The 25191-nt window shown below is 43.8% G+C and overlaps 2 protein-coding genes across 2 annotated transcripts in view; one reads left to right on the top strand and one right to left on the bottom strand.

Annotated features, from left to right (window-relative positions):
• The window catches only part of TG (thyroglobulin), a 155591-nt gene that overhangs the window by 47056 nt on the left and 83344 nt on the right, over positions 1–25191 (bottom strand). The window lies entirely within an intron of this gene.
• Positions 713–25181, top strand: SLA (Src like adaptor). The gene is made up of 8 exons (XM_044450406.1): positions 713–925; positions 4528–4628; positions 11116–11215; positions 15065–15151; positions 16471–16574; positions 18200–18331; positions 21526–21658; positions 23662–25181. The coding sequence occupies exons 2-8, from the start codon at positions 4565–4567 to the stop codon at positions 23867–23869; spliced, it is 828 nt and encodes a 275-aa protein (XP_044306341.1). The 5' UTR covers positions 713–925; positions 4528–4564; the 3' UTR covers positions 23870–25181.

The raw sequence follows: 25191 nt of genomic DNA, 5'->3' as shown, positions 1-25191 counted from the left end.
GGCTTACAGTAAAATACTACAAAACAACAATAAAACCAGTCAACATCACAATAAAAAAAAGTTTAAGAACAACTATTATGATTATGCCAAGTAAGCAGAACAACAGATGTCAAAATAAACAAGAAATATAAAGACTGCTCTTGGAAGTATTCAGAGGAGAGAAACATCTTTGCCTGGTACCTAGACAAAAACAAGGTTGGCACCAGGCAAATTTCTTTGGGGAGCCTGTTCCATAATTTAGCATATCAGAAGCATTTGTAAAGAAGGGAGAGCAGTGGAGGCAGAATTACAAGAAAGGCTGGTTTTGTGCTTGATCCATGGCCATCTAAAGAGGGTTCCTGTGAGACCAGAACATTCAGGAGCTAAAATTATCTAGCTGCACCAACGCAGATTCTTCTGAGAACCTGCTGTGTTGCCCGGATGTGCCCGAGGGTGCTTTCAGCTTAGCACCGTGTGATGGCAGACCCTGCTGTATGCCTGAGCAGAGAGCCGGGGTACTCATGCCGTCAGTACATAAACAACATGACCCAGCAAGGACTACAGGAAAGTGGTCATGCGCGACAGAGACATATGCACAGGGGGAAAAGCACACTGCCTTTTGTGGCAGCCACACCCACTGCACACACGCAAGTACCCCAGAACGAGACAGTCAAAAGTAACTAACAAGAGGAACCACCTTCAACTTACGCATGTACGCTTAGCCCTTCCTTATTTCTCGCAGAGGAAGTGTGCGGCTTGTTTAGCAAGAGCTGCGCTGCAGGATAGGCTGAACTTCTCCAAAGCCTCGCTTCAGCCGCCTTCATGCTTCCGATTTGAACCTGCTGCTCTTTCACCAGCATCAGACAAAACATGTACTCTGGATTCCATCAGTGAAACAACCGAGGGGACAGGAAAAGGGGCACCATGCTTGGTGTCTGAATGCAAGGTAAGGTTTGCTCTAATATGGATCGGGGCAAGGCGATTCCCTCCCTACGCAACAGCAGCTTGGGGTTTTGGTGGAGGAAGATAGCGGAGTTGATCAGCCGTAGCAGCTGCTGCAAGGAAGAGACTCCAGACTGGTACAAGAGACCAAGAGATGACGGAGAAAGCCAGAATGGTTAATCATCTGTCCCGTTTGCCTCTAAAACGGAAGGCTTTGTCGCATTTTTCTGCATTGCCAGGGGTCTGAATCTTCCCTTCCACCAGCACTTCACACTTTTGCAGATGGACCAGCTCACTTTTGTTACTGTTCAGAAAGATATTTAGGACAGGAGAGTACAACTCCCTTTACCGGCATGTTATGAGCAGAGCCGGCTAGAGCTGGGGGTCAGACTAGATGGCCCAGGAGACCCCTTCTGACTCACTCTGTTTCTATGTTGTTGTAAAGGTGGGTGCTGGCAGGTTGGTATCTTTGGGTGCCTGCCAGGGCCCCTACAGGAGACCCACTCCTGCCTCTCCTCTTACCACTGATAGCGGATCACCTGCATGTTCTGAGCGGGGACAACCAAAAAGAGATGGAGCTGCTTCTACCTGTCTTCTCTGCCTCCATGCAGTCATGTGGACCGGAACCATGGGAAAACTAGGGCACAGCCCTGGTGGTGCCGAGGAAACCTGCCCCCAGACGTCTTGCCCGTTTGCCCTCTGCATGCACCGGGCATGAATGTGGTGGGCAAGCGATCAGCAACCACGCGATGGCTTGGTGATGTCTTGCTTGGCCTAAGCTTTGACCCAGGCAAGGATGGGTTCCAGCACTGTATCTCACCAAGTGGGTATTGCAGGCTAAAAAAGCATCACTGAAACTTGCAGAACTTGTTTATGAGAAGTGAGAGTGGGGGTGGACCTCGCACACCAGGCAAAGAGCGTTGCTCTTTCAAATTGCCTTTGAAACCAATTCAAGAGATCCCTTCTGTGAGCTGGCCCATGGGAAGACGAAACACAGCTGTGTTTCAACCATTTTGTGGATTTGATCCTGTACCGGATCCTGTGTGTGTGAGAGAGAGATAAGTAGGTCGGCAGAGAACTGCATGTCTTCACTTCCTTTTCCTTGGCCAGAATTAGACAGAAACCCTCTAGCGAAGGCATTAAAACGAACCCTGCAATTCGCACATTTGAACAGAGCCACAGCAAGGCTCCCACTTGGAAGGCACTAGAGGAAATTTTGCTCCAATACCTTGATGGCTCTCTATCGAACCTACCCTTCCACACACACTCTGCCCTTATTTAAACCCCTTTCCTTTTCTTCACTGCAACATCCTTCATGACTACCTGCTCCTTGGAATCAGATCTCACCAACCAACCGGAAAGGTGCTTCAGTTATGTGTGATGTGGCGCTGACCTGTCCAGAAGCACGTTTCTCAGAGCCGGGCGTTGCAGCATTTGTGCATGTGGGGAAGCCCATCCCTGACTGTCCAGGCTCTCATGCTGGGTTACCGGAGCATCAGTTGCAGAAGCACTGCTGTTAAACAGCACTTGTATAGCCAGCGACAGGATCCTGGGCATGCACAGAGGATCGGTCCAGCCCCCCCCCCAACCTAGCACCCTCCATATGTGCTGGTCAGCAACTGCAGCAGGCTGGCTGGGGATATTGGGAGCTGTAGTCCAACACATCTGGTGGGTACCCAGTTGGGTAAGCTTCATTATTCCATCAGTGGAGAGAGTCCATTTTCGCCATACAGTCCTGTGCCCGGCAAGCAGAATCTCCACCCAAACGGACGAGATTGGCGGCGATGATCACAGCCTGTTGTTCCGGAACGGGATCTCATAAGCCCGCTGAGGGCTAGAACATCGCTTTGCCCAAGAGGAATCTGGACATGTGCAGCAATCCTTTTCTCCACCTGTCCTGCCACCACCATCCTTCTCATCGCTGCTGTTTTTTGAGATTGAACATATTAAGACAGACACTAGACATTGTTTCCTATCTATTCAGGACTGAAGGCGTGATCCGCCTATCACACCTGTATCCCACCCTTTCCCCACAAATTTTTGAGAAAGGACACAAGCAGTTGTGCTGGTTTACCCTCACAACAAACTCGCAAGGTATGCGTGTCTTGAGAAAGAACGTATTTACACACAGGACCCTACTTTTTCTCACCAAACCTGCTCAATCGTTTTACAAAGTCCATTTCTGGGTGCGGCTGCCTTCTTTGGCAGGCCGCTTTGGCTGCAGGCGAAAACCATTTTTATTTACCAGGTTCATTTGCTAATTGCCTCCTCTCCGCCACCACGCACACTTTTCTTTTTCAGATGCCTTTCGCTCTTATTGCAATAGTTGGCTTTGTCCCAGCTGCCCAATGCTACCAGAGTTCTAATTAAACCCAAAGCCAGAAAGTTGTTCTATTTCCATTTGTCTCCTGGCACATTCTGGGCAGTTTACAACCAGCGCACAATAACTTCATACAATAAAATACCATACAGTTTTCCAAGATACAAAATGTAAAAGCAGTTTAGCGGTGAAAACAACATAAGACGCAGAGTAGTCCTGTTAAAAAACCTGACATGGATACCCTGTTCAAGCCACTAATGTCTTGAAGTCCCCAGCAGAGAGGACAAACACGGCACGGACAGGATGACAAAGTTAGCCCCAGGTGGCATAAGATGCAGAGGCATCTTAAAATATTATTTAGGTATTTATTTCATTACAAAGCACTGTGTAGCCAAAAATCCAACAATGGGATGATCTAAGTGGGGAGAGATGAGGACCAGCACTGTTAAAATTTGCAAAAAACTAAACAACTAAAAAACCAATTGCTGTTTTGATGGAAAAATGCAAGGCAAGCAAATCCATGGGTTGAATTCAGATTTAGCCCAAGTTTGAGCAGCATCATGGAAATCAGTGGAACTGGAGGGAGCAATCCTTATGGCCCCTGGACAACATCTGGGATCCCACCATATTTTTGGATTCCCAGATCTGAGCTTGGAGACCATGGTCACACATCAGAGCTGGAAAGCAGTGCTCCAACCACCTTCTCCTGGCCTTTTGCGGCTGCTATGCAAAAAGCCATGCGCATTGCTTTCCAAGGTTAGGAAAAGAGGGATGTTTTCTTTCCAATGCTGCTTATGGGCATCACCACAGGTCTGCCCCCTAAATTAAGCCCCATGGCTACCTTAGGATTTCAGCAGGTCTACTGAAGAAATGCCTCTGAACCCGAAAATCCTATTTTCTGTTCTTTTTCAAAGTGCGGATGAAATGCCAAATGGCACAAAACTGTACTTTTGGCTTTCCCGAAACTGCAAAGCAAGTTTCCGCCAGTACAGGCCGGCAAAAACCAGAGCTACCATGGGCTGAGAAAGTCATGGGATTCTCTACCTCTGGGTGTGTGGTTTGGGGCTAAGAGGATTTCCATGCAGCCATCACGGAGATAACAGAAGGGAAGTGTGAGAATTTACACAAATGCATACATTGCTTAAATACATGCAAAATGTCTGCATAACACACATGCGCACGGTATATGAAGGAGGAATGTGTTTCCTCCGTTTTCAGATGAGCTACTGGATGTGACTTAGCAGAGCTGATGCTAACCTGCGACTCTCGTCTCCATCTTTTGCTAGTTTTGAAGCTAGCGCTTCGAAGGAATTGAAGAGAACAATGGGGAACACTATGAAAACCGTGAAAACCATTCCTGAGATAAACAACACGCACTGGCAAACTGGTAAGCATGCTCACGATTCCAGGGTGGGAAGGAGCAAGGACTATGAAAGGGCATGAACTGGTGACACGCATCCTACATTGGACATGAGCCGAAATGGCAAAATGGGCTATCAGGAACCACACTAACACTCAACATCCTTGGGCAGCCGCCTGCAGCACCCCAGAGCAAAAGTCGGCCCCACTGCCAAGCCCTGTACTGGGGTTCTTTTCAGCAACTGGCGAGTGATGGACAGCTGATTTGCAGAGCTGCCACTTTAATTTCCTCAAGATATCTTGACTCCTGGAAAAGGGGCATTTTAGTATTTCACAGTGTCCCAGAATGATGCTTCAGGGGGAATTATCGGTTGCATTGATGTGCTGCTGCTGCTGCTGCTGCTACCCATGAATAAGCCCAGAACCGGGGGGGTGGGGGGAGGCACTTTGCTGGGCTGTCCTTCAGACTGACACTTTTGGTCCTGCAAGAAATACTTTTCTTCATATAAGCTTCTCAGGGAAACAGCCCACACTAGTTCTTCTTAGAGAGGAACCTCAAAGGTTGTCACACCTTGTAAATAAGGGGGACCAGCTGTATGATCTGCCATAAGGCCGATCCACATGTCTGACCACAACACGTTGTGAGTTCTACAAGAAATTGCTTAATCAAATTTCATATTCCAGCTGTGGAACTTCATTTTGTACTCTGCAGGGAAGCATCACATTTTAGAGATTAATCATGGTTTTTTTTAAAGATATGCTGTTATCAAATTAATAAAGACCTTCTTGACTTCTAAATCTTAGGGCCACATCCCAGCCGTGGCTAACTCATTAATTAATTAATTAAATTCATTTTATTCTGCCCAATAGTCCAAAGCTGCTTATTTCTCGGTAGCCCAAATAGTGCCAATTCCACTATTCCCGTCCAACATTGCCTCCACAGCCCAGGCTATAACTCTGTAAATCAAATTGCAAATATCACAGTACTGTCTGTGTCTTCCAGTTATTCTACAGATTTAATTGCAGAATAACAGCAGATTTAACTGTTGGAATGTATATGTACAGGCTCTTATCCCACTTGCCAATGATAATGAGAGCAACAACACACTGAAATTCCAAATGCCCCTCTTATGGATTGATTGATATTACGTATTTACTTATTCGGCAGCATATTTCTAACATGCCCTATAGGAGTTTAACTCAGAGTGAAGAAGAATCCATCAATAAGACAATTATTAACAAACCCGTGAAACAATGGCAATCAAATGCCATTGTAATCGCCACCATCATCACCACTATGAAATGAACACTAAAACTTGAAACAAATAAATCTAACTGAGTGACTGTCAGCAAGTTCCCAAAGCTTGGGCAAATAGCCATGTCCCAGCTTGGCACCAAGATAAGGGCAACATCCTAGCCAGCGGGGCCTCGGAAGGGAGGGACTTCTGTAAAGGGCATGAGAAGACCCTCTTTTCCATCTCCACATAATGTGGTGAGACACAGTGGGGAGTTCCCTTGACCATGCTCCAGTGGGAAACCTTCTTGGTAGGTCCTCCATCCAATATTGAGACAAATCCTGGGATATTATGTCATCTCTTTGGATTCACTTATTGCAAAGTAAAATGGTTGACCGAAGGTATGAATGGCAGATCTAAAACAGGGATGGACAACCAGGGAAAGCCAGCATGGTTTAGTGGTTAGAGTGTTGGACTGGGACTTGGGAGCTGTGGCCCCTAGTTACCACTTGGCCATGAAGTTCACTAGGTGGCTATGGATCAGTCATTGACCCTCAGCCTAGCCCATCTCACAGGGTGGTTGTGAGGATAACATGGAGAAGAAAAGGAGAATGATGTAAGTCACCTTGGGTCCTTTGCAAAAGGAACAATTGCAGGATAAGAATATAATAAACAAATTATGTGCGGCCTTCCAGAAGTTTTGATCTACATTTTCCATTAGCCTTAGCTACCATAGCCAGTGGTGAGAGAACATGGGCAATGTAGGCTAAAACATCTGGAGAACCACAAGTCGCCCACCTCTTATCTAAACCATTTAATCAACAACACGAGCATAATGGAATTAAATACTTGGGACTGTGGAGAGTGAAGAATATAGCAAAAGCCATGGAATTGGAACCTAAGACATTATTTCAGCAAGTTCAGGAAGATGCCAGCACAGAAGCTATCACAGATGAGAATGGTTTCACCAGTCAAAAGCAACAGGTCTACTGCCGGAATCCATTTCTTACAGTATTAGCCAATATCCTTCCGAAAGTCACAGGCTTTAGACTGAACAAATGGCCAAAATTGCATAATAGGTTCATTCAGTCAAATACTTCTTCCAATATTGCACTACCCTTGAGGAAGGGAAGAATTAAGTTACCCCAGTTCTTGAAACATTATGATACATGTAAAATTGCAAATGACCTGGTTCACATGTAACAACAATCTAAGTTTAAAAAACAACATGGGTTGTTGAGGGAGAAACTACTTGGATTTTTAACCTATGGTAAACCCAGAGTGCTGCGTTTGAGTGTCTCTCCAAAAAACCTAGGAACAGGGCATTCTTGGGTTGTTTGCTAAACCAGATGCAAAGTCGAAGTGGCAAGAGGACAGGAGGTACAACTCTGACCAACCATGTGATAAACAACCCATGATTGGTTGTTCCATACAAACTGGATCAGTTTCTGGAACTGGATGAATAAAATGGTGATTGAGGTTTATGAACAAATGGGAATTTATTTGGGACAAGAATCGTGGTACCAGAAGAAAAATAAATATGGGTAGATGGTTACAGAATCCATGCATCTATATTATATTTAAAGTCTGGAGGATGATCCTGCCAACAAACATAATGAGCCTTTAAAAAATTCAAAGACTTTGTGGCAAATGGTACCTGTTTCTATATTTTAATGGCTTAAAGAAAACTCCAGTCTGCAAGAAAATCAAGTAGTGCCAGTTTCTCCAAGTTCACTATACAATTAATCTTTTTATGAGGAAATACAGTTCCTTTATGGAGTTAAATCAGATTGAGAAAAAGTTGCTTTCATTTTTCTAGTCAGGGTTTGATTGGGAATGCTTATTTATGAAAGAGTTACAGAAAGAATTGTTGTTACATTTTCAAAATGAATGGAAGAAGGATTACAGATTGAAATTATCAATATCCCTAGGAATTTGGCAGTGGATTGATGAAAACTCTGCAAGTTGTTTCATTGGCATGAAAGTGAAATGAAATTGTTTTTAAAAACTGCATCAACTCTCTGTAACACCATATAGGAACCAATTTTCACAGGGCCCAGCCTCTGAGATAAGGTGGGCAGAAATTTGTTTCGCTTACATTTTAATGCACTTACCCAAGATTGCACTTTTAAACCAACAGTTTTACCAAAATGCTTTTATTCTTCAGAACTTTGCACTTCTCCAAATTTGGCAATGGAGTGCATCAATGAATAAATGCATACAAAAGTTAGTATATGAGAAGAACGCTTAGACAAAAACACATATATTGAGGAAAGCCGTGTTCGATAACATATCATATCAGAGAAGTCGCTTAGAATGTGATAGTATGGCAAACTGCATACAAAAGTTTCCCAGTAGCAGCAGCACACATAAGATGTTCACAGATTTTCAATAAGGTGTTTTTCACCATGTCAGATGAACTTAATTTCAGATAAGAAAGTTCTCCCTCCAAGTTCAGGATGAACCAGACTTCAGAAAGGAAAAAATAGGAAACTTAGAGAAATGGGAAACTGACCTATTTGTCAATCCTTGCTCTTGTGAGCCCAGAAGGTAGCCTACAGTCAGTGTGGAAGGAAGCTCAAAAAGGTGGCTCAGAAAGGTGCTACATCAGGCACCCACCTGAGGGAACTGGGGTGCGTGGTGCGGAGGTAGGCAGAGATACCGCAGCACAACCCGGGCTAGTCCACACAGTCCCCTGACAGGGTGGAAGGAATGGGGCCCTGCCTCTAAAAGCCCTCTCAGCCCAGAACGCTTGGTGTGCACCAAGGCCAACAGCCACAGGTGGGCCAATCCGTCCCAGGTGTGGTGGGTGGGTGATGCCAAGGGTCAATGCAGGCTTTGGGGCACAAAGGCCCTCAGGCTAAAAGGCCCTCTAGCGGTAGGGCTGGGATGGAGGGCCAGCTCTGCCACTGGACAGAGTGAGGAAGACTCCTGAAGCAGCAGATCCCCGGCCGTGGCAATGAGTCACTGGAGGAGAGGGCTGTGTGGGCTGCGTCTCTCAACTAGCCTGCCACCTGTCCTCGGTGTGGAAGAATATTCAGCTGCAGGGCGTCTTGAGTACATAGAATGAAAGAGGGTACCAGCTTGTTCTTGGCCTCGGGCTGGAGAGCATCTCAGGCTGGCCCGGCAGAGGCATGTGCATCTCGGGGCCTTTGCTTGCAAACGATGTGCTAAGTACAGAGCTAGCTATGTAGAGAAGCCTTCCCAACCTAGCACCCTCCAGATGTGCTTTGACTATGACACCCATCACCCCAGAGGTGATGGGATTTGTACTACCAAAGGCTGAGTCTAAAACTTGCTCATGCAAACCTGTAAGCCATAGTAGCTCCTTCTGGTCTCACATCCCCAGAAAAGTAATAATAATTATGGTTCAACAGGCAGGGTACATAAATATATTTCTCATCTTAATATCTTTTTTCATGCCCAAGAGAAAGAGCTGCTGGCTGATAGATTTAGTCAAGTCAAGAGATCCCTAACTGAACAACAAACTGAACAAGAAAGTGACCTTGATTTTTTTGACTTCCTGTGGTTTTTACATTTCCCCCCTTGTACCATTTTTAGAAGTCAAGCTATTTTCATCCGATCAGCAAAATAAGTGCTGTGGGTGTGGCAGGATAAAATCAACCTGCTAGTTTTTGATTAGAAAGCAGCAGCACAGGGGCATTTTTTCTGGTGGGAGTGGAAGCAAGCCTTAGCTGCCAGGTGTGCAGCGCTAGGTCACGTCTTAAGAGCAGGCACTGATCAGGGCTTGGGATCTCAAGAGAGGCCTCCGCACAGCCCTTGGGCCGGCTCCATTTAACCCTGGCTGTGATATTCCGACTACGCACAAGACAGAAGGGCTTTTGCGGGGCTCCATGCTATGGCCTGGCAGGGCTCTTAATCTGGATATTTGCAGCAGAGGTATCTCCTAGTCCAGCAGTGGGTAATTTCTGGCCTTCCAGATGTTTTGGCCGATGGCTCCCATGATCCTTTACTGTTAGCTAATTGCTACGGATGGGCCACTCTCGCAGTTTCACTTTCTCCCATGCCCAAATTCTTAAAATCTCAGGTTCTGAATATGAAGAACTTCACAAATTTTAGTCCGTCCTTATTAAAGTGAACCGAACTGAACTTCGCAACCATCCATTCTAGCCCAATGCAGTAAGTACAGCCACTGCAAGCATGGAGAAGGCCAGGTTGTACCAGCCTGCCCCAAGATGAGGGGCTTGCCAGGAAAAAAAAGGAATTGCCAGCCAAAAGCAACATGAACAAACTGGAACATAAAGAGGTCCAAAGCCCACTAAGCAGCACAGACTCAGGGCCTGGATGGACAGATGTGCCAGGTTCGGTTTCTCCCACATTTTTTCTTAGATCCCAAGTTCTTCTTCCCTCAGATATGGCCAACTCTGTGAATTTTGGAAACTTCTCATCAAACGCAAACGGAATTAAATTCTCAACTATCCCTAATGCTGGCTAGGGATGCTGGGTGTTGTTAGTTAAAACATCAGGAAGGCCACAAGTAGAGATGTGAGAGGCATGTGCATCGAGGGTCAGAGTCCGAAAGATTCCCTGGGATCGGCTCCACAGGGTGGGCTGCTTTCTTGCAGCCGTGGGTCTGACTTCCTGGTGAATATGTTTTGTGACCACACGGTGCTCACCAGGAATCGAGCCCCACACAGCCACTGCACAAGCAGGGAAGAGGCTTTGCTTGCAGTGCTGGAGAAGGCTGACAGTTGCACAGCCAACGTGCTGAGGGATTTCCACTTGGCTCGACTTGCCTTCTAAGAAATTTCTCCACAAACAGGAGAGAGACAAATTCTGGGGCACTACAGGGCAACACTGGCCACATGCTGCCTATCACTGCTCTAATACAAGTGAAGATGGGGAGTGAAGGGAGTTTGGAGATTGTGATATTTAAGAGATGCAGTTATTCCACTTTGCCTTAATGCCGCAATGCATTTCAGGGTTGGTTGGTTTTACTGGGGCTTACCCATGAAGCGAACATGGATCCAAGGTGCCCCTTAGCTAAAGTGCATTTCTCTTGCCAGTGAGCCACCAAGTGGCCGGCATTAAAAACGGGACTTCTTGATCGGAGGGTGCAGTGCAAAGAGAGGACTTCCTTGGCTTCTCTCTTTCTAGAAGCAACACAATGGATTGGAAGGGGGATTCATTTTGCTCCATATTCTTTGAAATGTATGAGAGTGGACATGCCTACTGCAGGTTTTTGCTGAACAGCTTTGAACAGCCTCTTGTCCGTTTTATAGCATTTTAACATGTCATCCATTCCTTCATTCCCTGTAGGCCACAGAAGTGAATTTCTTGCAGTCCTTGATGACTATCCCACTCCAGATATAAGCCAGCCTATTTTTCAAGTTGGGGAGAAACTCCGCGTGATATCAGAGTAAGCATGGTCCTATTTATTTTTTAAAAAAATACCAAAACCTACTTGTGTCAATGTAAAGAACAACTTGGAATTGCTGTTACTTGAAACTGACCACTGCAATATCTGGAAGGCATTTTATACAACATAATTTGGTCATGACTAATTTAAGTCTCACTGATTTTCAGTGGGTCTGCTCTAAGCATGACTAAGTCTGAATCCAACACCTACTAAGGTGTTTCTAAGGTTGACTTTTTATTTTGTTTTATTTTATTTATTTATTTGGGGTATTTCTAGCCCGTCCAATCACTTTCATCTCTGGATGGCTCACAGCAAAATCTATAAATACAGCAACATAAATATGAATAACTTACATACCCCAAACAATAATAAACTAGATATCCCATGAATGAAATAAATAAAATTAATTATTAAAATAAATTAAACAGATTAAAATAATTAATTGTTAAAATCTATTAACATTAAAAATATTGGGTGAATAAAAAGGTCATGACCAGGCGCCGAAAAGCGTATAATGGCGGTGCCAGGTGGACCTCTCTAGGGAGCGCATTCCATAGCCAGGACTTGAACCAGGTGTGATAGCATCGCCTGGCACCCTGGGTCAGTTGCCAGAGTGTGAGGGCAGAAAGCACTACTAACTGGGCCATTCTTGAAAAAAATAATAACAATGAAATAATCTGAATTGGCATTCTGAGCAATGTCAGATATCTAGGTCCAGTTGTCCTTGCAATTTCCCACAATGCCCCTTACATGGTGTCATTGCGGAGCATTATGGGAAATTTCAATGGCAGCTGACTGGGGCTGCTTATCAGTCCAGAACTTCCGCTGTCCACCAAACACAGGGCAGAAGAATGGACTTACGACAGGGCACTTTGCCCTGGACCCTCTCAACCCTGGAAACCCCCCTCCTTGTTGGAATGCAGTTTGAGATGCATTCAAGCTATGCAAAAGCCATGCTATGCCCCAAGGAGCTGAAGAGAACATGAAGAAATCAAGAGGAGCAGCGAGGCAGAGCAAAACAGTCCAGATGCACTGAGGAAAGAAGCTGAATCTCATGCTAAAGCAAAAACACGTACGCTCTCCAGGTCTCTAGCTAATCTGAGCTGGGGGAGAAAATTCTTTCCTAACCCCACAAGTGGCAAACAGTTCAGTGGTTTGCAACAAATCCCCCCTCCTCTCCTTTTCCACACATGAAAATGAGGGGGTGAAGTCACTTTTTCTATACATACCTAAGAAGCAATTCAAAGCCTTGGTTTGGTAATCACTGGCAAGCAAGGTGTTTTTCACAATTCTAGTATTTTGAATAGTCGCAATGGTATTTTTAAAAAATATATTTCTGCTCCCAGTTACCTGTCATGCACCAAGCTAGCATTTGAGCTCATAGCTGGCGAGCGTGAAAGCCAGCACTTAATGGAACTTTCCTCTTCCTGTTATGATTCTACGGTGGCACGAAAATGTAAAAGAACTTGCAGTCTATGCAAACTGCCATGACTTTCTTCAAATGACCATGGACCAAGCTATTTTGTTGATTCTGATCAAGTGAGTTAAGGACCGGATGCACTTCCTTTCAGTGGCTGAAAATGGTCAGTTGCAAGAGAATCTGCAGCCCTTTGGGCATATTTATATTAGCATATTTGCCTTCATTTTGTCCTTCAGTTTTAAACTGTGTGAAGTGTATCAATGGACAATACAAAGCTTTTGGGCTCAGTGCGAAGGATATTTAAACAGAAATAAGCTGTGCGACTCCTGGCATTTTCCAGTTGGCCAGAGCTTTAACTGATTGGGAATACTGAGAGTTGGGAGAGTTTTTTTCTGTCCCTTCCTCATTCATGGACTTTTACTGGGAACCATGGGACTGGTAGTGGGCAAAGCTGCCTTCCACTATCTGCCCTCCTGAACTTTCCCAGCAGTTCCCTCTGGTTGGTGGTTGGTTATTTTTCGCTACTGCATAAAATCATAAAGAGAAAAAGATGGATTAACTGCACAATGTCTTCTTGGAAGTGCCCATTTGGAAGGATCTTTTGCTAATGGTCATCATCTCTCAACATATTTATAAATATTTCAGGAAAGATCTGGATTGGTTTGAATCAGACATGTGGACAATATTAGAGATGCTTTATCGATTTCTTTCAGTTGTTGTCATTTCAATACCACCCCATAGCTGAAGCTCTCCGGGCTGATTACAGCAACAAACGCTTTAACCAGCTGAGATATTTCTACCTCTTACTTTTAGTTTTCAATCAATCAATAAATTCTTTATTCAGTCATTGACCAACCAATAAATAAAACACAATATTGCAATTAGTTAAAAATAAGAAAAATACAGTACTAATAAAATTACAATAATTAAGATAAGAAAATAAAGGCATTCTGGTAGAACCTAACAACATTTAGGGTTAATTCTACCATGCACTGTACAAACTACTGAACAGTATTTGGCTGTAGTCAAGGAGATAAAATCGGATTGATCAGATAAAAGTAACTTAAGATAAAAAGCATCGGAGTAACTGGGATATTTAGAAAGGATTGGGGATAACAGTTCCTGGAGAGCACTTTTATTTTTGTTTACTAAATATATCCACTTTTTAAATGATGAAGCACGTTAAGAATTTTGCTAAAAACTGCTCATCACTCCTAGCAAGCTCCTACTCCTTAATTTTAATTGCCCCCCTCTTTGCCTCTCCTTCTCATCTCAGCTCAACAGCCACTTGCGTGTGGCTCTTGTACTTGGATCCTTCTCCCCACAATCATAATGCTCCAACTTCGATTTCAGCTATCAGTGATGCAGAACAAGGCACAGCAAGATTCGAAAGGCCCAAACCGCACACAACCTTGTCAACGTGGTGCTTAAAGAACCACAGTTTTAAAGAATTGGCCATTTTATATTTCACAAGAACGAGAGGGGAGGTATGGTGAACATGTCTGAAAGATACTGTACACCCGAGAATAACCTATTCAGTGCTTCCATACCGGTCCTATCATTAGGCAAACTGAGGCAGCTATTTGGGCAGCAGATGCCAGAGGGGAGCAGGGGTAAGAGAAGCCCCCTTGCCTTGCTGTTCCTCCTGAACTTCTGCCCCAGCTTGATTAGGATCAGCCTGCACAAATGCAACAGAAATGGAGTGAGGGAAGCCAAAGAAGGTGTAAACCTACAGGATATACATTTCATTGATATCCCACCTTGTTTCCTCTTCTGAGGAGCCTTCTGTCCCTTTTATGCTTGCAACAACAACCCTGTGAAGTTGGGCTGAGAGACTATGACTGGCCCAAAGTCACCCAGTTGGCGCCATGGCTGAGCAGGAACTAGAAGCTGGAGCTCCCAGGTCCTCAGACCAGCACTTTGGCCACCACGACGCATGGACTCTCCCTACCTAACAGCAAATATTTCTTACCACCTCCATGGTGGAGTCAGACCACCTACATCCCCCATAAATTAGGACCCATGGGCACCGTACATGCATACGTGCGCATGGGTGTGGAGCTTCAAAAGCAGGGGCATGATTCTCCTCTTTCCAGAAGACCGCATGTACGTGTGAGTTTTCCAGTTACACGCTGCAATTTTCTGGCAGAGAGAACAATCAGATGAGCAGGCAACGTAGCTTGAGGGGAAAAATACGTTACCTTCTGTGGAAAAAGGAAGTCTTACTAACTTTTTGGCTGAGAGGGTCTTTAAAAAAAAAGCTCAGGTGGAAAGAGGAACTTCACCGACGCTCATCTTCATCCCTCGCATGCAGCCTTAGGTTCACAGCCCACAGGGTTGTATTTTAAGTCCTTTCTGCCTTGATTTGGTTATTGCAAAGGCTTCAGTGTGCCTCTGAAAGCTGTTTTCTCTGTTTTTTTCGTTTGCAGTGAAGGAGGCTGGTGGAGAGCCCGTTCCCTCACTACAGGACTAGAAAATTACATCCCAGAAAAATATGTAGCCAAAGTTTACCATGGGTAAGGAATTTTCCCCACTTTATCTGGATAGAAGCATGTATAACTGTGTATATTGGATATGTATGTATGTTCGTATGCCCCTCTCAGGGGTGCTGAACTGCAGACTCGAGAGCTAAATCTGGTCCTGATGGAGTTTCTCAGTTTGCCCTTTCCCTGTTTTTGGACATTTCCCCTAAATTCTAGATAGCAGAAATGCCTCTTATAAGGCTTAATAACTGGCAAGCATTAAGAGATAAATGTATGAATTTAACCTTTTTAATAAATTAACCTTAACATTCAAATGTACCGAATGAAGAATTATGATATAAACAGATTTTAAAATGTGAAACATTTGTGACCAAAACTGTTTATGTCCAAACGTTTCACATATATGCACACACGCACATCCCCATACATGTGAATTTTAAGTACAGTTGTTTTAAAACTATAAATTTATAAACTGGGTATGCTGCTGGAGGTCACTTTGCTCTGTTTTGTTTTCAAATCTACTGGGAATTCTTGTCCTTCAACTGCACCCTTTTCCTTTTAGCACCCAAGAGCTTCTCCAAACTTGAATTTCAGCTTTTGGGCTGAAAGTGGAGCCCACATATTTCTATGCTGACTCCCTTTTGCCTCTACTTTTACCCTATCGGCTATATTGACAAAAACTATGAGCAGAAATTAGCTCCTGCAGCCCGGAGTACAGCTACCTCATATTTCAGCTGATCTGAAGCTTTCTTTGCCTCTCCAAATCCAAACTGAAAACAGTCCCTGTTTGAGTGTTGAAGCTGCACACAGCTCCTGGTTTTCTATTGCACTCTGGCCTGACCAAGAATTATAACCAAAGATCTAGACAAGAAGTGACAAAACCTGTCCTTCACTTGGACTCCCCAGGGGCTCACTCCAGTAGTTTCCTCCAAGGCACATCTCTGCAGTCTCCCATCTAAATGAATGGCCACTATTCCTAGAGGGAAAGTACTCTTCAAGATACAACTGAGTGAAAGCAAAATGTGCTCAGACTGGTTAACGCACCACTAAGTTTGCAGTGTCGACAATACGTCCTGCTCTCTAAGGGTTCCTGCAACATGCATACACACACGCGCGCGTGCGCACACGCACACACACAAACCAACGTATTTTGGGATTTCTCTGTAGTCATTCATAACTGGCAATTTTCCAGTGACTGGAGGAAGTCTAGGTTGCATAAAAGCACAGTATTTCCACCGACACCTTCTGCTGTACTTTCCCATCTCCCTCTGCACTTCAAGGGGCGAAACAGCTTTCTTTTTTCACCTGTGTAATTCTGATCTTCCTTCCCCACCCCGCCTCCCCTTCCACAGTTGGCTATTTGAAGGTTTAGGAAGGCAAAAAGCTGAAGAACTTTTGCTACTTCCCAATACTAAGGCTGGCTCTTTCATGATTAGAAACAGTGAAACAACAAAAGGTAAGGAAATGGGAAATTCTTGTTTTTACTTTTGTCATTTCTTCTCTGAGTTGTTTCCTTTAAAAACTGATTTACTACTGCAAACAGTAATCTGCAGGTAATGGCAAGATTTATGCGAAACACCTCATGCTGTTCTCATGCAGGGAGAGTAAAACCTCATTTTCCTATAAAGTGGCATTTGCCTGTGATTGTACCTATGAAGAAATCTTATGTCCCAGATCAGAGTAAGGACTGGTTTTCAAACCTTTTCTTAGCTAGAGTAAAATCCATGTGATATTATGGCAATTTCAGACAAGATCACACAATCCTTACAGAAAGGCTGTCACATAACGAAAAAGCAGAAAAGAATCAGCAAACTTAATTCATCCTCATAAACTCATTCTCAGCCTAAAAACATTTCACCAGCACATTAATATTAATAAGGGCAGTCACATTACTATTAGGGATGGATGCATCTGCCCTCATTGATTTCTCCCACATGCAAGTTTTGTGATGTTGCTAAATTCTGATCAAAAACAAACGGAAAGAAAATCATCTCTAGCCAAGTTCAATAGGTGCCAAGATTCCCACAATGGGAAGGATCACATGAATTAGCTCTTAAAGATGAGACGCATTTCAGAAAAAAGAAGTGGCAATGCTAATTCAGGACCAGAAACATGGCTGAAAATCCATGAGTTTAGTACTAGTCTTTTAAGGACTAGACACTGAAAGCTCTGGCCTGGAAGAATAAAGGCGTCAGTTTCCCCTACATTCAATTTCTCCCACGCTTCTACCAAAAAAGATCACACACGCTTTTTGCCTTGAATATGAAGAAACGTGTGAATGTTGGCAAATCCATGTCAAAAAGGAACCAAAATACAATCCTCACCTGTCATTGCTGGTCACGCATTTCTTCTTTTCTGTGGCCTTCAATGCGGCCTTAGACTCAAAGCTCCTTGTATGTTCCTTTCTGACTGAAGGGATACTGTGAACGGCTGGTTTGCCACCCTGTGAACAGACTGCTGGACTGGATGGACCATTGGTCTAATCCATGAAGTCTTTTCACATGTTCTTTCCTTCTCATCACACTTCTGACTCCTAGTCTTCCAAGGGATCACAGAGAAAACGTCCAGCAAGGGTGGGCAGAAGGTAGACCTCCAGAAGTTTTGGATGTCAGTGCTCAGCATTCCTGACCATTGGGTATGACAGCAAGGGCTTCTGGGAGTTGAAATCCAAAACATTTAAAGATTGCCTTTTGTCCATCCCTGTTGGAAATTATCTAACCATTTAATCATGATGGGTTCTTCCCAGATTCTCAGGAGGGCCCCTATGAAAGCAGAATATTTTTGATTGTGGTGATAGGTCACTATAGATGTTTACTTGGTTCCCTGGGAATTTCAGCTCTGTGCTCAGTCTCTCTGGTAGGGAATTCTCTCTGGTATGAAAGCACTAAGATAGTTTCCCTAATTCTTTGGGACACAATAAATTAAAAGGAGTAAGAATCAAGTTATGTTTGCCGTGTCTATAGTCCCTTAAATGTCCAGTTCACTATCTTCTCATTATCCAAAGATTCACCATTACTTTTTTTAAGTTACTAAAGAAAATGCAGGTTTTATTTTGGTAACGGAACTCTTCTGTTTCTGCAGGTTTATATTCCTTATCAGTCCGGCACGTACATGTGAAACATTACAGAATCTTCCGCCTGCCAAACAACTGGTATTACATCTCTCCTCGACAAACTTTTCAGTGCCTGGAGGACCTTGTAAATCACTACTCTGGTAAGAACTGCTGATCAAAATGTGCTATTTCCCAGGATCTCAGAGGAAAAGCAAGGTCTGCACGTAATTATACATGTGTACTCTTCCGACTCATGTTATGAATGGGGGCTGTGATTACAGATGATAATCCCTCTAGCAATGTTGAGCTGCTGTTGGGATGTGCTTTGCAAAAGTCTTAGGTCCAAATCTGGCAGGTAAATGTCATGCACAAAAATACAGCAGCCGTATTTGCTCTTCCCTATGCAGCCTCAATGGCATATCCATTGCTGAAGAGCCAGGTACCCAAAAGTACCTGGTTCTGCAAGCTGCTCTCCTCCTAACCATCACAGTTTATTCATTTCTTAAAACTTTTATATACCATCCCATTACTGACCTCTCAGGACGGTTTACAACAAGCACAAATAAAATAAAAAGGTAAAAAGGGGTACTGCATCCAGTGATAAATATAAAACCACAATTAAGACCAAATAACAAAGAAAACAATAGGAGAATAAAAAGGTTTTTACCTGGCGCTGAAAAGAAAAAAGTGTTGGACAAGCAGATAGCTGCACGAGGGCTAATACTGCACAAGTTAAGAAAACAGACATTTCGAAGGTGAAGAATTGGCTTTTGAGGACTGTGAAGTCTCCCTGGAAAGAGGAGCTTCTCTGCAGCCACTCCCAAAACGTAGGACACACAACCAAGGTTGTGCGGGTCCCATTTCCACTTTGCTGTTTTCTGTCGTTCACTAAAAACCTGTTCGTTCAATCAGGGCTTTGGCATGTAAGTGATTCTGTTGGCTTGGATGCTGGTTAAATTCTAGTGCTATCGTGGTGTCAGTTGTGCTTGAATGCAATGCTTCTATTACAGTTTTAATCAAGTTTCACTTATGATTCTAAGACACTCTGGGAGCCATTATTCTTAGCAGGGAGGCAGGTAAACATCAAGCAATTAATAAAAGAGGAGAGCAGCTTTGCCCTGAAACAGGGAGGAGTTTTTTCTTCCACTAGCCTGCACTCTCCTGTGGACACATTTCACAACCTTTTTCAATGGGGTGCAAAAATGACCTCGGGGGGGGGGATCACTTTTTATGTGAGGGTACAGCATCCCCAAAAATCTCCCCCTTCGCCCAGCTGTAGGATCAGCTGCTTGATCTGGACGTGTGTTCATGCAGCGAGACAGTTGCGCGCCTTTTCAAAGAGGCACCAAGTCATGTGTGTGGAGAGCGGGAAGGGACATGGCCCACCTGTAATGTGACGTGAATGTTGGCAGAGATGGAAGCAAGGGAGGCACCCAGGCATAATGTGTGTGCATTGAAGCCCTTGGAACCAGAAGCCACAATTCAAGTGGCAAAAGAAAGACAGCTCGAGGCAAAGAGGGAGGAGGAAGTTCAGAAGGAGCCTTCCGGAGAATATATGCAGAGGAAATTTAGTACTAACATTTGTAAATTAATGACAATCTCGCATGCATTTTTAATGGTGTGAAGCCACAACATTTGCCTAAAAGACAGACCATTTCTCAGAATCTGGCGTTAGCTGTGACTATGCAGGAAGGAAAAAGGAGCATGTTTATTTAAGTCCACACCAGAGAAATAGCGGCTCGATGATGCTCATTCGTCAGCCACTTTTGTGGGTAGAAATTTTAGCGGGAGGAGGACAACAGAATGACTTCTTTCACCATGACACATTTCAACATGCCTTCCTTTTTGCAAATTTGCAATAGAGGATGTGAAAGAATAGAAGACCACGTGATGAGCAACAGCTGATTCTATAGCCAGTTTTAACCTGTTTTGCAGAGCTTCCTTTTTTCCATCCACCCCCCCCCCCTCCTGACTAACAAAACCCACCAAATAAACGGATGTTTTAGAATGGAGGAAGTTGAAACCAAATTAGTTGAAAATTCAACTCTGGATATTGGTGGAGCTATTCAGAAACAGGAACTGGGTGATGTTCTCATGGCTGGTGTATTGAAAAAATATGAGGAGAAAAAGGAACAATATTTGTTTCCATTTTTCTTGTCACCTGCGTATCTGCAAGAATGTTAGAGGGTTTTTTTATAGTATTTAATCTCCTGCAAAGCTGCAGCCATTTGATTAAAACTCTACCCTGTACTCAATGTGATTTCCTTCAAAGCAATTTAGAATTTACTGTTCAGAACTAAAATGCTGGACTGTCTGGAGCAGCAAGGAGTGCACTTTCTAGCCCATGCCACTGTTGCATGCACCCAAATTCTGTCCTGTGCTGTTTCCAAAATAATTGCCATTTAAAAAAGCACAAAAATCATATAGATTTTAAATATGCATTTAAAGATATTAAGGTCTATCAAATGTTGGACTCATTTTAAAATATATCATTGATCGATTGAGTTCGGTCTGGAAACTGCATCAGAACATGGTGGAAGTGTGAAAGCCAGTGGTTAAGTCAATTCCAATCTATACATTTAATCTGTAGTTCACGTCACAAATTTAAAAATTCACAAAGATGTAATTCCTCAAATGACTACTTATCCAGAAATGCCGTGAAAACAGAAAGCCCATCCTTTGTTTTTCTTGGAAGCAGAACTGAGACCTGCCCAACTCAGCTGCTTTCATGCTACATAAGGACTTAAGGGCTCTGCTACCTAGTCCACCATTCAGTTCCCACAGATGTCTCTAGGAACCCCACACCAGGGCATGAATGCACGGCACCTTCTACAGAGGTTCCTCACCTCCTGCCATATGGCATCCTACTGCCGCCAGCACTGGAAACACTACGCATCCATCCTGCCTGGTATCCATGGATAATCTCATCTTCCTTGACCTTGTCCAATTCTTCCTAATGCCATCCAACCTGTTTGCCATCATGGCATCTTGTGGCAGCAAAATCTATGCTGTGTGAAAGTCCCCTTCCTTTTGTCTGTCTTGAATCTTTCACCATTCACCTTCATTAAATGAATTATTGTATCCTAGTACTATGAGAAAGGAGAAACATGCATTATTGCCCTTGATTTGGACAATAATGTTTCTGTTACCTAATCTAAAGGTGGGCAGCTTGCTTTTGGGGTGTATTGTGTCTATCTATCTATCTATCTATCTATCTATCTATCTATCTATCTATCTATCTATGCAACCTGCCCAATGAGTTACTGAACTGAAGGCTAACTTAGAAAGGCAACAAATAGCAAAGGAAAGACACAGCTTTGGCTGACCATGCATGGTGTCCCTGTTCCTTTTTCAGAGGTGGCAGATGGGCTCTGCTGCATACTCACAACCCCCTGCCTCACTCAACACACTATCAGCAGTGACACAACGGATCTAGAGCCTCCTGTGGTGATGCGCAACAAAACCTTCACGTGGAAAGACAAGCAGAGGTACCATTTACTTTGCTCACGAATGGTTAGGTCAGCCCCAAAGATGGAGCATTGAGATCATGCAATCATAGAAGTCCGGTTCTGAAGAGAAGCCTGAGGATGTTTGGGCAGTGGGTTGAAGCCGTATTTTTTGTGTCTGGGCAGTGGGTTGAAGCCATATTTTCTATCATGCTTACAATGGAGTTTCAGCTAAGGTTGGGACAAACCTTTCAGAATCTGTCCTCCAGAATCCGCAGACTTCCTGCAAAGCGAGGCAAGTCCAGAGGAAGTCTGTGAATACTCCAGCAACCTTCCCCAGTCGCCATTCCCAGTGGTCAAGCTTCTTCCCCACTCTCTGCTGCCACGAGCAGCAGTGGCACATGGGGAAAGGGCTTTTGCACCAGCCACCAATTCCACGGGCCAACCTTGTTTGTGAAGAATGTGCAGTGTGTTGGGCTCAGTTTCTGGCGAGTGCTCTGTGAGCCCTGGTGCAGCAGGAACTCAGATTCTGGGTTGCTGCAAAACAGACCAGAGTCTGGAAAGCTGAAATGAGAGAACCTGGTGGAGTTTTTGCCCAGATGGATTCCTTGCACATCCCTAGTTTCAGCTAGTTACGACAGCTTTGACCCATGAACTTCAGAGCATCTGTTCCACATACATCTAAGTCTGGATCCAACCCATTGTGCAAGTTTGCACAACAACCCATTCCAGAAATTTGTAGCTAGGCATCTCCCTACCCCTGCAAACTTCTCACAGGGGGGCTCGAGCTGTGATCTTGCAAAGCCCTGGGAAATCCTGCCTTGTAAACAGGGAGAAGGTCACAATGGGATCCTCTGCTTTTTGAAGGCAAAGACTCAGTGCTCACAGGGTGTCATCAGTTCTACCAGTATCTTCCAGATGTAATCATCTGGGAGCACTGATAACTGAACGGGATTCCTGCTTTTCCCTCTCAGCTTGACAGTTAACAGCTCCAGAGCTCTGTTTGGAGTGAACTTTTGAAGAGGTTATATTCCTGTGTGCATTCCTGCCAAAACAGAAATTATTAACCCCTTCCAAATCAGCCTTGGATTTTGACTGCTGAGGAATGCTGGCTGCCATGATTCATGTGCACCCCAGGATGGAAACCTCTATGACTTTTGCAACAACCTGAGGTGGTATTACCTTAGCGTCGATTGCAAAATTGAGGGAGCCCTTGGGACATCTGAGCACCCCAAAAGTCCTGAGGATTCAGCTGGTAAGGAGGTAAAATTAAAGGGTGGCCCCTGAACATGCATCTTCAGCATCTTCATTGGGTTTCAACTGCAAAGGGTCTTGTATGTGCTAAACAGTAAGTGGGAAATAGGTGCATAAGAAGAGGAACCAAATTTGTGGAGTCGGGCAATGACCTCGATTATCCGAAAAGTCTCTCTAAACACATTTTCTTCTGCAACCCTATCAGCAACCTTATTTCCATGTCTCCTGCACAGTACTTTTGGCATGCCTCACCATTTCGCATTATACTAAAATGCGAGCAATTGAGGACATGATTCTCTGCAAATTAGAAGAAAGTTGCAAAACTCCCCGTCTCCCCGCAACATGTTTCTCTGTATGCATGCAGAGAGCTGTGCCCGAAGAAACAGAAATAGCTGGCCTACTGAGGCAGTGGCCGGTTGGGATTGATTCAGTGGGCATTTCAAGGCAAATTTACCTAACTGCACATGTTTGAAATGAAAGCAATTTCATTGAAAGTCAAAATTCTCCAGATTTTGTTAGGGACTTCTCCAGGCAATGCATGCATATATTGAGGAAAATAACATTCAGCATAAGCTCAGTAAAACTCATTGCAAAAATGTGCATATCAATCAAAAGGTGTTTATGAATTGCCATGTGCAGGTTTTAACACAAGTTTCTACAACTGGACTGGATAAACTCTCAAGATATAGGACAACCAGGATTTAAGAATATGAGAAACTGAGAGAAACCAAAATTGCCAGATTGAGCCATCTGTGTTCTGTCTCAACAATCACTTCTTTCTGTTTTCAAAGGTCAAAAGAGAATGATGACGAAATTGAAGATATGCTTGCAATGGAGGATTCTGGCATCAGCTACGGTCTCCGGAACAGTATCACCTCCTACCTTGCCCTAACCAGGGAAGACCATTCTTATATGAGCAACAGGAAAAAGAAAACCCAGTCTGTCATATACCGGAGCAAGTACAAATCACAACTACCCTTCATGTATCACGAGGACTGAACATGAGAAAACGGGAGACAACTATGACGGCACTGAAATACTGCATGTTCAAATAGTAACTTTTTTTTTTTTTTTTTTGAACTCTTGGAAATATCACAGTCGTCCTATTCCTGACTAGGACAGGCCACACCCGCAGAGACAGGACCTGGAGTTTAGGTTTGGAGTTTGCACAAAAACAAATAAAAACAAGGTTTTTGTAAGAAAGGCTGTGCTCACAGGAACAGAAAAAATTGTGCATCTATTGGGCCATTCAGATTTGAACATCTGCATGTCTGTAGACTATCAACCCAATTAAAAATGCTTGCTGCGCCACATTACAGACACTATTGAAGACACAACAATTACGTTTTTCAAAAAGACATTTCCCAACTCATCCAGCTATTCTATATTTTCCCCTCTAAGGATACATAGCGTGGTCATTCAGCCAGTAGTTTGGAAACAAAATGATGTCTTCTAAGAATAAGGCTGAAGTTTCTAAATACTCAAGGGAATGGACCAACTCTGAGAGCTTTCAGGACCTACAAACTATTGAGGGCATCAGAAAATGCTCATCTCATGGTTTGAAAAGATTTCCAAACCCTCACTGAATGAGGAATGCAGAAGTCCCCCTCCAAGAGCATGGGTCACTATCTAATGGCAATACTGGATACTCTTGGGAAGCTTACAGCATTACAAAACTGAGTTATAGAGTTGGAAGATTATAACGCTGAACTCTCTGTCTTACAAATGATCATCCGGAAAGCCTTTGGTCTGGCCACATAGGGAGTCTGGACCATGGACTGTCATCAGCAGAAAACATGAGCAGGCCAAGTCTATCTCCCAAAGGACCTGCAGAATGAACAAGGTGCGGAGTTGCATGTTCAACTAAATCGAGCTCTAGAGATTGTCCTAGAAGACAAACAGCAGGTGGAAGAATTGCCTGTTTTTAACACTGCCCACATAAAACATTCAGTTTAAGTGAAAAAAACACAGGAAGTCAGCTAGGTTAGGAGATCCGTCTTTGTGTAGAGACGTTTTTAAAAAATGGAGCATTCACCTGCGGTCTGAAATGCTACAGTCATTTACTGCCGCGATGGTAGATCTGCCTATATGAGATCCAGAACAACCCCAGAACTAGCATCCCTTCATTTGTACAGAGATAACTGAATCTCATCTTCAACCCCACACGTTCCTCAAATTTGTATATATAAACTTATTTATATGGTGAGACCATTGTAAATTGTATTACAGTGTATGGCCCTTCGATGAGCCTGAAGACATGTATAAAAACTGTTTTTAAATAACTGAATAAAATGTTATAAAATGAACAATAGCCAGTGGCT

This window comes from Varanus komodoensis, unplaced genomic scaffold (assembly GCF_004798865.1).
Source record: "Varanus komodoensis strain SLA01 unplaced genomic scaffold, ASM479886v1 scaffold66, whole genome shotgun sequence".
Taxonomy (NCBI): Eukaryota; Metazoa; Chordata; class Lepidosauria; order Squamata; family Varanidae; genus Varanus; species Varanus komodoensis.
This window is presented reverse-complemented; position numbering and strand designations above follow the sequence as displayed.

What these genes read in the sequence shown, in the direction of transcription:
- SLA (XM_044450406.1), top strand. Translation starts at nt 4,565, where the DNA reads ATGGGGAACACTATGAAAACCGTGAAAACCATTCCTGAGATAAACAAC. An exon ending in GTAGCCAAAGTTTACCATGG is followed by an intron (nt 15,152 to 16,470) that starts GTAAGGAATTTT and finishes CCCCTTCCACAG; the next exon opens with TTGGCTATTTGAAGGTTTAG. An exon ending in CCTTGTAAATCACTACTCTG is followed by an intron (nt 18,332 to 21,525) that starts GTAAGAACTGCT and finishes TTCCTTTTTCAG; the next exon opens with AGGTGGCAGATGGGCTCTGC.